The sequence below is a fragment of the Castor canadensis genome, chromosome 6, assembly GCF_047511655.1.
Source record: "Castor canadensis chromosome 6, mCasCan1.hap1v2, whole genome shotgun sequence".
Lineage (NCBI taxonomy): Eukaryota > Metazoa > Chordata > Mammalia > Rodentia > Castoridae > Castor > Castor canadensis.
This window is the reverse complement of record NC_133391.1, coordinates 7250525-7264561: the sequence shown is the minus strand read 5'-3', so window position 1 is coordinate 7264561 and position 14037 is coordinate 7250525. Positions and strand designations below refer to the sequence as shown.

The following is a 14037-nucleotide window of genomic DNA, read 5'->3' as shown; positions in this document are numbered from 1 at the left end:
CTTCCAGGCAGCAGGGGGCCATCTATCTTGCCAGAAGCAGTTTGGTATAGCAAGGCTGCAAATTCACACCTGAGTGCTACAGGGGACAGTCAGAGAGAGAGCGTGGGGGGCGTTGGCGAGCTGCTCTTGTTAGCTAAGGGGTCTCCTACCTGAAGTCCGGCAGCGCACGAGCCCATCCCGGGATGAGCACCTCTGGTTAGCCCTGCAGGCGGTGTGGCTGCAGGTGATGTTGTTATAGACCGAGCAGGTGCACTGAACGGTGCAGTTACTCTCTGTGTACCAGCGCTCCCCTACCTGCGGGCACAGGGATCAGCAGAGCCAATAGGAACACGGCAGCGGGGAGATGGCCCCGCCCCCCCCCCACGCCACCCTCCCAGGCTCCTTGCGCTTGGTTGATGCCTGATGACATAGCTTTACATCTGGCCCTTGTCCTCTTCCCCCAGCCCTAGCCTGTCCTCCATCTTTATGGGCTCGGTGCCCTACTGCTGCCGGGCCAGGGCTCGTCCTGCCTGCTCCTTGCTACTGGTGGAACTGGAAGGGACAGGGTATCCCCTCTGCCCTCAGTCGGGCTGCTCACCAGGTGGTAAAAGCCGTCGAAGTCCACGCAGCCACACTGGCTGAGGGGCACGCAGGAAGTTCCACTCAGGATGTGCTCTTTCTGGCATTCACAGCCCTCCCCACAGGGCACAGCTGCCGGACATTCCTTTGGGATTCTCAGGGAAAGGCAGGTGTCCGGGCAGGGGCTGGCACAGGGGCTGTAGGCGCTGTTGGGTGGGCACCTCAGAGCTAAGAAGAACACGAATGTTAGGAAGAGCAGAGTAGGCAAATGCTCTGTCCCTTGAGCCACAGTCCCAGTCCTTTTTTGTTGTTGTTGTTTTCTTTAGTTAATTTTTTAGATAGCATCTGGTTTGCCCAAGGCCTGCCTCAGACCTGGATCCTCCTACCTCTGCCTCCCAAGTAGCTGGAATTAAGGTATGAGCCACCTCTCCCACTTTTTAAATTTGTTTTGTGTTTTGACCATTTCTTCCAGGGTGGGGTTTTTTTGTTTTTGGTTTTGGTTTTGTTTTTATTCCTCTTGGGTTTGAGACTAGCCTCAAACTCAAGATTCTCCTGTTTTACCCTCTTGAGTGCTGGGATTACAGGTGTGGGCCACCATGCCTGGCCCTATAATGGACTATTATTCAGCCTTAAAAAGGAAGGATTTCAGGGAACTGATGGCCTATGCCTGTAATCTAAGCTACTTTAGAGGCAGAGGAGGATTATGGTTCAAAGCCTACCCAGGCAGAAAGTTACTAAGACCCCAAATAATCTGGGAGTAGTGGTTCACACCTGTAATCCCAGCTACTTGGGAGGCAGAGATAGGAGGATCAAGGTCTTAGGGTTGGCCCTGAGCAAAAGAGAGACCCTATTTGAAAAAATAACTATAGCAAAAAGGGCTGAAGGCCTTGCTCAAGTGGTAGAGCACCTGCAGAGGCCCTGAGACCTCAGCATCACAGACACACACACACACAAAAGCATATCGTAAAACATGCTACGACATGGATGAACCTCGAGTACATGATGCCAAGTGAAATAAGCCAATCACTAAAAGACACATACTGTATGATTCCTCTTACTCTTTTACCCTTTTTTTTCTGGCAGGACTTGGGTTTGAACTCAGTCCTTCAGACTTGCAAAGTAGTCACTCTAGCACTTGAGCCACACTTTTAGTGCTGATTCCTCTATATAAAGTTCCTACAAGAATTGAATTCATAGAGACAGAAAGGAGAATGGTAGTGGTTGCTGGGTACTGGGAGGAGGGGGGGATGGGATTGAATGGGGTCCGGGTTTCAGCTGGGGGGGAAAAAAAAGCTTATGAGATGGATGACAGTGATGGAGGCAGAACAATGTGAATGTCTTTCCTGTCACCAAATTGTCCTCTTAAAAATGGCTAAAATGGATTGGACATGTGGCTCAAGTGGCACAGCACCTTGTTGGCAAATTCGAAGCCCTGAGTTCAAACCCCAGTCTCACCAAACAAAAACAAAACATCAAAACAGCCTGGTACCAGTGGTTCACACTTATAATCCCAGCTACTTAGGAGGATCACAGTTTAAGGTCAACCCAGGCAAATAGTCCTTGAGACCCCCTCAAAAAAACCCATCACAAAAAAAGAGCTGACATAGTGGCTCAAGTGGTAGGATACCTCTCTAGCAAGTGTGAGGCCCTGAGTTCAAACTCCAGTACTGAAAATAAATAAATAATTTTTAAAAATGACTAAAATGGTTTTGGGCATTTCATACAAATGTTATCACATATGATCTTTTATGATTGACTTCTTCACTTAGCATAATGCTTTCAAGGTTCATTCATGTTTCAGTGGATGTCAGTACTTCATTCCTTTTTATGGCTGAATAATATCCCATTTATGGATAGACCACACTCTGCTTATTCATTCTTCAGTTGACAGGAATTCGAATTGTTCCCACATTTTGCCTCTAACAACATTTCTTCCTTTCTTTCTTTCTTCTTTTGAAGTACTGGGATTTGATCTCAGGGCCTCATGCTTGCTAGATAGGCACTGTACCACTTAAGCCACACCTTTAGTCCATTTTGGTCTGGTTATTTTGAAGATGGTGGTCCCTCAAACTATTTGGTCCAGGTGGTCTCAAACCTCGATCCTCCCCCATCTCAGCCTCCCAAGTATCTAGGATTACAGGTGTGAGCCACCAGCACCTAACCAAGGCAGAACTTTTTATTTATTTATTTTTTGGTCATACTGGGGTTTGAACTCAGGGCCTCAGGCACACTTGCTAAGCAGGTGCTCTACCACTTGAACTATTCTGCCAACTCTGTTTTCGTGTTGGGTATTTTCAAGATAGGGTCTCACAAACTATTTTCCCAGAGCTGGTTTTGAACCTTGATTCTCCTGATCTGTGACTCTTGAGTAGCTAGGATTACAGGCATGGGCCACTGGCACCTGGGCAAGGCAGAACTTTCTGATGAGACGAGAATCAGATGGAGGAGGCTCGTGAAGGCATGGAGACAAGCAGGAGGGATGGAGAAGACAGAGTGGGGAAGGGAGGAAGGCCCTTGTGGGTGCGGTTGTCCTACAGGCTGAGGTGGAAAGGACGGGATTCTGGGGCTCCCTCCAGCCTGCAGGAGTGGGCGATGGGATCACTTACGGCAGAAGGTGGCATTACGCCAGGTAACGACTTTGCCGGCCCGGGCGCATAGGGATGCATAAGCCTGCAGGGAGCGGCACAGGGCCGAGACTTTGCCCTGGGTCCCACACTGGCCACGCACACAACTGGCAAAGCTGGCTTGCGGGGACACAGCTTGGTGGCAAGTGGAGAAAGGCCCTGGAGGACGAGACAGGTGGGGAAGAGGAGGGTGAGCCTGAGATGGGAGCAGGGACTTCTACTTCCATCAAAACCTGGATTTATTGGGAATCTAGTACTTGATTTTTTTGGAATTAGGGAGTGGAACTGGGGTTTGAACTCAGGCCTTTGAGCTTGCAAAGCAGGCACTCTACCGCCTGAGCCACACCTCTAGTCCATTTTGCTCTGCTGATTTTTTTGGGGGGTCTCATGAACTATTTGCCCAGGCTGGCCTCCAACCACAATCCTCCTAATCTCAGCCTCCCGAGTAGCTAGGATCATAGGTGTGAGCCACTGGCACCCAGTTGAGAACCTACTACCTGAGACACCAAGGAGGGCTGTTCAATCATAACACCCAAGAAGGCGACCACTGGCCACTCTGTTTTTCCAGTGGCCTCCCTGACTTTCCAAAATCTGCTTCTGGTCTCGCTCTTTCTCCTTCCCTAATCAGTGTCCCTCTTTGGTCTCCTGACCTGAGGAGAGGACAAAAGGCCAGCTAGAAATGTGTCTTACCCTCAGGGTTTATCAAGAGCTCACAGGTCTTATTCCAGGCCACTGCTACATTGTTTTCATTGCAGCTGGAGGGCTTGCCAGCTGCAGGGAAGCAGCTGAGTGAGAATAGGAGAAAAGAATAGAAATTTAGAGCCATTCCAGTGGCTCATGCCTGTAATCCTACCTACTCAGGAGGCAAATAGTTTGTAAGACCTTATGTCGAAAAAACTCACAAAAAAGGGCTGGTGGAGTGGCTCAAGGTGAAGTCCCTGAGTTCAAACCTCAGTAACCCCCCCCACCAAAAAAATAGAAATTTAGGGCTGAGGAAACTTTCTGCAAATCGAAGCAAGTGTAGAGAGGCTAAATAAATAAATAAATAAAAAGGAGGGGAGGAGGGGAACAGGGGAAGAAAAGAAAATAGTGTCCTCAACTATGATGGCTAAGAGATTCAGCAGAAAGGAATAAGGCTAGATGTCAGGAGGGACTTCCAAAGCAGTGCTGGCATAGACATGGGAATTTGGAACAACTTTTCAAAACTTCAACCTCAGAATGAAGAAGAGACTTGGCCAGTTTCTTGGCCAAGGGACACATGAAGAGAGCACAAAACAGATTGGAGACACACAGGGCCCAGACACCTCCAGGCTTTTCCCTGAGGCTCTTCCCCAGGTCCAGCATTTCCTGAACAGCTCCCAGTCCCAGTCCCCAGCTCACCCATGCTCAGAAAGTTCAAGTGTCTTCCAGGCTGCCCCCAGCTGGGTAGAGTTGGTTGTGGGGCTTTTATCGGGGAGCAAGTTGTCATCAAAGCTGTTATTGTTATAGTTCCCTGCAGAGGTGGGAGGATGACAGGAGTGACAGAGGAGCTGTGGACACACCCAGCTCTGGGGCCACCACCTTCCCGACTAGAAGAGGGCCCTGACTCGATGTCCTCTCTGCTTCATCTCTGACTTTCATGAACACCTACTCTGCATGCCCAGTGTATCCTCAACCGATTCATCAGTTGACAAGTTCTGAGGACACCTAATGGAGATGGGAGTGTCCTGGCTTTCCCCAAAGGTTCCCAGGGAGCTCACCACACAGCCCGCAGAGCCTGCCGGAATAGGAGGAAGGTACTGTCACCTCCACCAGGTGCTTCCCATCGTAGCGAACCTGAAGCCCAAAGTTGGTGTAGAGCAGGATAAAGGAGCCACTAAGCCTAATGGCCACCCGGCCCTTTGAAATCCACAAAGGTATGGCCACCCGATGGTCGTCCAGCTGCAGAGACGGGTTTTTTTTGGGGGGACACAGTAGGCAGAGTCAGGAACTTGGGATAAAGACCAAATGGAGCCCAAAAGCCTGACAGCAGGAGAGGGAAAAGGGTGTTTCCCAGAGGTACAATGGGGTCTGAGAAAGAGAGGTACCCTTAAGGGGCTCTAAGAAGCTGAGAGGTGCTGAGCACTAGTGGCTCACACCTATAATCCTAGTTACTTGGGAGGCTGAGATCAGGAGGATCACAGTTCGAGGCCTGCCAATGCAAATAGTTCACAAGACCCCCATCTCCAAAATAAATAGAGCAAAATGGACTGGAGGCATAGCTCAAGCAGTATTGTGCCCGTTTTGCAAGCTCAAAGCCCAGAGCTCAAATCCCAGTCCCACCAAAAAAGAAAAGAAAATGATGACGATATGATAGGGGTGCATGCAGACGAGGAGGAGTATGGAAGAAGGACTAAGCAGGCTGGGTGACATGGGGTCCAGGAGGCAGAGGGAGGCACCCACCACGACCTTGTGGTCTTTGAGCAATGAGATTCTGAGGTCATAGACCCACACGTGGACAGCATTGACGTAGGAGACCTCCAGTTTCCCGCCACGAATCTCATTGGTGGCACTCACGACAAAGTACTGCTCTATGAAACTATGCCAGCAAGGTTGGGTCAGGATATAATTGCAGGTACCCATAAAGTGATGCAGGGCGCCATCGAATGTCATGTAGTGGGGGTCCCCGAAGGCAGTGCAGGTGGCGCCACCTGGGGAGGAGAGGACAGGCTTTGGAGACTTATTGTTCCATGCCCTGGAAACCTTGACGCAGGGCTGCCATCTTGGCGAACTTGCATTGCTATGGTGCTCATGCCTGTGCTTGGACTTGGTGGACTTCTAGGAAGTGTGGTTGACTCAGGGATGTCAAGGAGAGGGGTGGTCCTCCCCAACTTCACTCTCGGAGCCCTGAAGATGCTGCTTCTGTTCTGGCCAACCACCTAACAGCCTTTATAGTTTGGATCTGGAGGCTGGGGGTGTGGCTTTGTGGTAGAGTGTTTGCCTACCATGCACAAGGCCCTACATTTGATTCCCACCAACAACCACAAAGAAAACAAAGTATAGTTTGGATCTGGAATGTCCCCAGATGGTCCATGCCTTAGAGGCTTGGTCCCCAGCTTCGTGCTATTGGAAGGTAGTGAAACCTTTAAGCCTAATGATGGGACCCCGGCCTCTTCTTCTTTCTCTCCCCCATGTCCCAGTCATAAGATGAGCAGCTTTTTGCTCTGCCACATGACCCCACCATGACTTGCTGCCTCCCCACAGGCTCCAAAGCAACCAGGCCAACTGACCATAGACTAAAACCTCCCAAACTGTGAGCTCAAGTAAACCAGTTTTCTTTGTAAGTTGATCTCTCTCAGGTACTTTGTTGCAACATCAGAAAGCTGACTGACATACAACCCATGGTTGAGCCCCTGCTCCCTGGTGAGGCCCTTACTTGAAGCTCCCTGCTCACCTTCCACCCTGGTGGCTCACCTTGGGCATGGCAGCCATATATGCCATTCTGCCAGCCACAGGTCTCCAGGGCCATACAACTCCAGGACCGGCATTGAAATGTGTTGCTGTGTCCACAGATACAAAGCTCTTTGCAGCCTGGCTTGAACCACCGCTCCCCCATCTGAGGGAAGGAAGGAAAAGCAGTTGTTCCCGGGTCTGACCTAAGAGCCCACTGCAATGGTGATCGCTGGTCTACTCATGGGGACATCCTGTCTTCCTGAAGCTCCATGCTTAGCTGAAAAAGTCTGACATTGAGACAAGTGTGGTGGTTCCTGCCTGTAATCCCAGCAATCAGGAGACTGAAGTGGGAGGATCACAAGTTCTAGGCTAGCTTGGGCTACACAGTGATACCTTGTCTCAAAATCTAAAAAAAAAGAAGGTGGAGGAGTAGAGAGGAGAAGGAGGAGGAGAAAGGAGGAGGAGAAGAGGAAGAAGAGGAGAAAGGCGCTAGCATGGGAAGGAGGAGGAGAAGGAAGAAGAAAGAAGAAGGAGGAGGAGTAGGAGGAGAGAGGAGAAGGGGAAGGGGAAGGGGAAGAGAAAGAAGGGGAGGAGGAGGAGAAAGGGGCTAGCATGGCCAGGGCTGTATAAAGTCTTGAGTTCCATCCCCAGCACAGAGGGGGAAAACAGGCTACAACAGGCCATGGACTGAGAGATTCAGGAATTCAGCCTGGAACAGGGGCTGCAGGAGATGAAGGCTGGGTGGACATCTGATAGTGGAGAGCTTTGCTGGACACCAGTACCTTTCATGTGTCTCAGTAAGGGGCCAGGCAAAGGAAAGAAGGAAGAAGTGTCAGATAAGGGCCCGGCTTCAAATGCTGCCTCCAAGAACGGTGAAAATGGACAAGGGAAGGACTGAGGTCCTTCAGTGAGAAAGGGACCCTTGGTTGAGAGAAGACAGAGTTTGGAAAGAGTACAGAAACGTTCAGAGGACAGAACATGTAAGCAAAATGATTTTGTGAAGTGACAGCTGACAGGGGCAGCTGGGAAAATGGGAGTGGACAGAACAGGGATCTTAGGCTCTGCAAGGCAGTGTGGGAAAGAACTGTACTGGAACCCCATCTCAGTCTCTGTAAAAAAGGACCAGAGATGGCTGGGTGCAGTGGTGCAGATCTATAATCCCAGCTACATGGGAATTGGAGGTAGGAAGGTCTCAGTTCAAGGCTGGCCCAAGGCAAAAAATGAAACCCCAATGGAAAATTACTAAAGCAGAAGAGGCCTGGGGATGTGGCAGAGCACCTGCCTAGCAAGTGGGAGGCCCTGAGTTCAAACCCCAGTACTCATCAGTACTCATTAAAAAAAAAAAAAAACTGGGCTGAAGAATGTGAAAGGGAATTTATGAGAGCCTCGGTAGCTTAGTGGTAGGGAACTTGCCTAGGAGGCTTAAGGCCCTGGGTTCCATTCCCAGTGAAAGAAAGACAGAAAGAGAGAGCCAGGTGCAGTGGATCAAACCTATAATCCTAAACTACTCATGAGACAGAGATCAGAAGGATCACAGTTCGAGGCCAGCCCAGGCAAAAAGTTCACCAAATCTCACCTGTACTAATAAAAGCTGGGAGTGGTGGTACACACCTGTAATCCCAGCTACATGGAAAGCATAAGTAAGAGAATCACAGTACAGGCTGGCCGGGTATAAAGTGAGACCTTATCTCAAAAAAAGTAGACTGAAGACATGGCTCAAGTGGTAAACCCTGAGTTCAAATCCCATTACCTCCAAAAAAAAAAAAACAAGAAAAGGGAGGAAGGGAGGGTGGAAGGGAAGGAAGGAAGGAAGGGAGGGAGGAAGTAGGGAGGAAGGCTAAATTAGAGCCAAGCCAGAATTTCCCTAATCCCAGCCCTAAATCCTGACTTTTTCCCTGGCCTTCTCTCCCCTGCCTCTTGACCTGGGTCTGCTGAAGGTTTTGGAACACAGAGCAAGTCTTTTCTAGTTTAGAGCTGAGATGCCCCCCCACCTGCTCACCTTGAAGTAGTCCCCTGAGGAGCTGATGCACCCACACTCAGATGGGGGCACACAATCAAAGCCACTGAGGATGTAGCCAGGGTCACACTCGCAGACCTCCATGCACTGCTCTGGGCAGGGTGTGTTAGAGTATACCTTCTGGCAGGAATCTGAGCACTGCTTGGCACACAGGGAGTACTTGCTATTGGGCGGGCAGTCCAGGGCTGTGGAAAGAGAAGCCTGGGTAAGAAGGACACAGATGAGACCAGGGGAGAAAAGGGAAGAATGTGCTCAGAAGGCCCCATCTTGAGAGGCTCTGGCCAATCTTGCTTTGTTTTGTCTTGGTGGTACTGGAGTTTGAACTCAGGGCCTTGCTCTTGCTAGGCAGTTACTCTACCATTCAAGCCACGTACCCTCCTTCCCCTTGTTGCTTTAGTTCTTTTTCAGACAGGGTTTCAAGCTTTTTGCCCAGGCTGGCCTTGGACCAAGATCTTCCTACCTCTGCCTCTTTTATAACTGAGATTACAAGTGTAAAACACCATGCCCTACTTGCTCCTTAAGATAGGATCTTGCTAAATTTTTGCCCAGGCTGGTCTTGAATCTCAGTTCTCCTATTTCTGCCTCATAAGTAGCGGGGATTACAGGTATGAACCACTGTTCCTGGCTCCTTTAGAGTTTTCAAGTGATTGATTTATTTTTCTTGTGGTGCTAGGGATGGAACACAGGGCCTTGAGCCTGCTAGGCAAGCACTGTACCACTGAGCTACACCCCAGCCCTTCAAGTGACTGTGATTTTCTGTCTGTCTATCTATCTATTTTTACTGTTGTGCTGGGTGGGGGATACATTGTGGCATTTGCAATATGACTGTGATATTCTCAGGGATGTTACTAACTTTTCCCACTGCCCTGTCCTTGTGTAGTGGGTTCAACTTGGTGCATCTCACCCCCCAGTGAACACCCTGTCTGCATCTGAAAGAAAATGAACCCCTTAGCTTCTCCCTTGCATCTAGACACAAACTTACGGCAGAAATAGGATTTTCTCCAGGGTTTCACTTCATAGCCAGCATCCTGGCAGACAGCAGTCATGACTGACATATGGACACACAGCATCTCTTGGAATCCTTGGAAGCTGCACATGTCAGATATACAGTTGTCGAAGAAGGGAGATGCCTTCAGGTGCAGCAGGCATGTCCTGAAGAGACAGAGGGCCGAGTCAGAGGGCAAGAGGGGCAGAAGCTTGGGGGGTCCAGCAGCCCCACATGGCCCATCTGCCCTCCTCCATACTCAAAAACTCCATCGGAGTCCACCAGCTGGCCACAGAAGTTGGGGCCTGACATTTTGTTGACCAAATCTGTGTCACAGGATGGGAGATTTTCCTCATTCTTCTGGCACCTAGAAGAGACCCAGCTCAAACACTCAGGGCTCAGGCTTGTTTCCCATTAGGGGCCTGAGCCAGAAACTGGCAAGGCTAAAAGAAAGCCCTGAGCCCAAAGAAGGTAAAAAATCTGGAGTGTCCAGCAAGTTAAAGAGAAAAGGGCAATGCAACCTGGTCTTTTTTTGGGGTGAGGAGGGATGGGGGGAAGATGGGATCTTGCTATGCTGTCCAGGCTGGCCTCGAACTCTGGATCTCAATGCATCCTCCTGCCTCAGTCTCCTTCCAGGTACCTGGGATTACAGTGGGCCTCATTTGTGCCCAGTTCCAGTTTTCATTCGTTTGTGTGGCTGCAGTACTGGGGGTCAAACCAGGGCCTCGTGCATGCTAGGCAAGCTCTCTGCCACTGAGCCACAGCCCAAGGCCTTAGATTTTTGAGACAGGGTCTCGCTATGTATCCAGCCTGGCCTCGAACTTGTGAATCCCCTGCCTCAGCCTCCTGAGTGCTGGGATTGTAGGTGTGTGCCATCACGCCTGGCTCTAGTCCATCTTTAAAGAGAAGCAAAGGCTAGAAGGGTGGAGAAGGGGAGGAGGGGACATCATCCCTGTCCCCTACTAGTGGGGACTCCCGCTTACTCCTTGTCTTCATCCTCAGCTGTTTGCCAGCTGTTCCCCAACTCTTCTTCATCTTGTGCTGGGCTGCCATTTGGCTTCAGGTTGTCATTGCTGCTGTCTCCATCGTAATTTCCACAGAAACCACAGAGTTTCCTAGAGAAGGTGCTGTTGGGCCCAGGAGGCAGGGGTGACAATGAATGGGGAGAAGGGGACTTAGTCATCAGAGGGGACAGTGAGCTGAGAACGCTGAGGTAGGAGGAGGAAGGGGGGATGAGGGGTGCACATAAGGACTCCATAGCCCTACCACGAGCCATCTGTACAGCCTCCCTCTGTCCCTTCTGCTCAACCGCGTGTCATCCAGCCATGAAGCTTTTCTTGGTGGCCCTACACCTCTCCAGCTTAGTCACTATTTCTATAAAGTCTTTCTTTCCCTTGTCCGTCCATCTGGGGAGCCACTCTCTCGACAGTTCTTCTAGAAGCCCACAGAGCCCCTGAACAATTCCTTCTAGCACATTCCCAAAGCATTGTGTATACACCCTGCTATTATCCCACTGCCGTGAAACCATTTCCTCTTGTTTCCCTGTCCTCTTGGGTTAGGGGCTTCCTACCCTTTGGGAGGTACAGACATGATGCAGCTCGGAATGGAAGGAAGGAGAGTGAGGTTGAGAGGGTTCCAGGAGAGAGTGTGGAGCAGGGAGAAGTGGCAGTTGCCTGGCTGGGACGTCCCCTCACCTGGTCACAGATATAAACAGCTGCTGGTTGCCATCCCACCTCACGCGCAAACCAAACGCTGTTTTCAGCTCCACAAATCGGCCACTTAGGCTCAGAAAGACACCTTTATAAGGCATGACTGGGAGGATAACTTCCTGAACCCCGACCTGGCACAGAAAGGAGACAGAGGCTGGCAGAGTGGCTCAAGTGGTAGAGCGCCTGCCTAGCAAGCGTGAGGCCCTGAGTTCGAACCCCAGTGCCACAGAAGAAAAAGAGATAGAGAAAGACTGATCTGGGGGTCAAGGAGGACCCTTTCAGCCTGTCCGTGGCTGGAAGGCATGAAGTCCTCCACATCGTCTTACCAACCTCTCACTTAGAATTGCTTCCAGTTTCATCATCTTTTTTTTTTTTTTTTTTTTTTTTTTGGTGGAACTTAGGTTTGAAGTCAAGGCTTTGCACTAACAAAACAGGTGCTCGCTCTACCTCCCGACCACACCTCCTGTCCATTTTGCTCTGGTTATTTTGGAGGTGGGGGGGAGGTCTCATGAACTATTTGCCCAGGGTAGGCCTCGAACCACAATCCTCCTGATCTCAGCCTCCCAAGTAGCTAGGATGAGAGGCGTGAGCCACTGGCATCTGTCATTATTTTATTTAAGGCTGTCCCTGGCAGCACTGGCCAAGAGCAGGCCATATCTCAGGGCTGGTGGCCCTGGCAAGGGTCAGCAGGGAGACTAGGCTCACCAGTGTGCGTCTGTCCTTCAACAGGGTAATGGTGGTCTCTGGCAGGGTCACATAGACTTTACTCAGACAGGACACGCCTTTAACTTCTGGTTCCTCATTCTTTGCTGTCACCCTGAAGAATGGGTCTGGGTGGGGAAAGGGAGGAAAAGAACCCAGGGAGTCATTCAACAAGCATTTCTGAGCTGTGGGCCTGAGCCTGGCACTGCAGGGCTGAAGGCTGCAGTAACAAAGCCCCCTGTAGTTCAGAAGGGACTATGGCAGGATCCAAAAGAGGGGGTACACTACTCTTCCCAGGCTAGGAGCAAGGGGTCAGGAGTCACAAAGCTATAGATCTTCTGTCCTTCCTCTTCCTCCTCCACCATGCCCAGAGTGAGGATGCTCTCCCCAAAGCACACACTCCCTCGTCCTTCCACTGACCTCATGTTACCACCACCACAGGCCATTTGCACGTGCTCCTTTCTCATCCTGCAAGGGGCATGAATGTACGACCTGTGCCAGAACAACCCGTCACTACTGCCTGTATGTCTCTCCTCGGTGGACTGGAACATCCTCCAGGAGACTACACTTCTTCTTGACTCTCCTCTTTTATAGCGATTTTCACAATGCTAGACAGACCCTCAATAGCAGCAAACACCTGATAACTTTTTTTTTTTCTTTTTCTTGTGGGACTGGAATTTGGACTCAGGACTTCACACTTGCAAAGCAGGAGCTCTACCACTTGAGCCACTTTCTCTGGTTATTTTGGAGATGAGGTCTTGAGAACTATTTTCCTGGGCCAGCCTCAAACTGCAATCCTCCCGATCTCAGTCTCCCAAGTAGCTGGGATTACAGGCATGAGCCACAGGTACCCCAGCAGTTATCTGGTATCTTAAACTGCGTTTTCCCTAGTAATCCAGGCCTCAGAGAGAGTGGCCTGTAGGTTGTACATCGCAACCCTTGCCTTGCAGAGGACTTTGCTCCAATATGACTTTTTCCCATCATCTGGGCCCAGCCCTGCCCTGCCCCCCCACCACATGTCCCCATGCCTGGCACCTCTAACCTCAGATCTCTGCCCCAGATTGTGGTCAGCATCTCCAGCCCCTACCTGTCCACTTGCCGCAGGTTTGGGCCAAGATATAGGTGCATTTGCCCATGAAACCAATGTGCTTCTCGTCAAAGGTGACATAATGCAGGGCTCCGTAGGCGAAGCAGGTAGCAATGCCTGCCAAAGGCGGGAAAGGGGGCACACAGGAAGCTGCTTCTGTTGTTCCACTGAACCGGGCCCCACATCCAGCTCCCTTCCACCCACCCCCCGGGGGGGCACTGAGGATTCTGGTGCCCCGCCCATTCCAATAGCATGGGGGGAGATGCTTACCATAGGGTTGGCATCCATACTGGCCATTCTTCTCCTGGCACACCGTACGTGTCCCACACTGAGAGATCTGGCACTCTATCCGGCTGCCAGGCCAGCAGCTGCAGCGTTCTGTGCAGTTGGGGCTGAACCACTCTTCCCCAGGCTAGAAGCCAAAGCTCAGGAATCACAAAACCATAGCTCTGGGGTCCTTCTCCTTCTCCTCCTCCACTGTGCACAGGGAACCGGATGCTTCCCAAGTACAGACCTAAGATTGCTCATGCCCCCTCCCCCAACCCACCCCACTGACCACATGCTGAGTTCTCATCCTAGAATGCTTTTCCCTCTCCCATCTTTCTAAATCATTCCTCTGCAACCACCAGAGTTCAGATAAAGGCAGTTTTCTCAGGAAGGCTCCCCAGCCCTTCCTGACCAGGAGGGCTTAGGGAGGGTGGAAAGACCTAAGCAGTGAATGTTTGGTTTTGGCGGTACTGGGGTTTGAAGTCAAGGGCCTTGTACTTGCTAGGTGCTCTACCACTTGAGCCACTCCACCAGCCTGAGAAATTCATCAATGAATATACAATAAGTTAACTATACCTTCTAGGGCAGAGGGAAAAGATCCTTCTTTTTGTTTCTTTTTTCTTTTTTTATTTTTTTTGTTGAGACAAGGTCTTATGTAGCCCAGTCTGGCTTCGAAC

The 14037-nt window shown here is 50.6% G+C and overlaps 1 protein-coding gene across 1 annotated transcript in view; it reads right to left on the bottom strand.

The window, feature by feature from the left end:
* Zan (zonadhesin) overlaps positions 1–14037 on the bottom strand; it is a 42534-nt gene that overhangs the window by 16665 nt on the left and 11832 nt on the right. The window contains 16 exon segments of the mRNA XM_074077804.1: positions 150–294; positions 578–786; positions 3165–3341; positions 3873–3967; positions 4563–4674; positions 4922–5102; positions 5604–5851; positions 6615–6756; positions 8593–8795; positions 9593–9762; positions 9855–9962; positions 10579–10722; positions 11290–11435; positions 12010–12134; positions 13094–13210; positions 13364–13505. Coding sequence (XP_073933905.1) covers positions 150–294; positions 578–786; positions 3165–3341; positions 3873–3967; positions 4563–4674; positions 4922–5102; positions 5604–5851; positions 6615–6756; positions 8593–8795; positions 9593–9762; positions 9855–9962; positions 10579–10722; positions 11290–11435; positions 12010–12134; positions 13094–13210; positions 13364–13505 — 2464 coding nt within the window.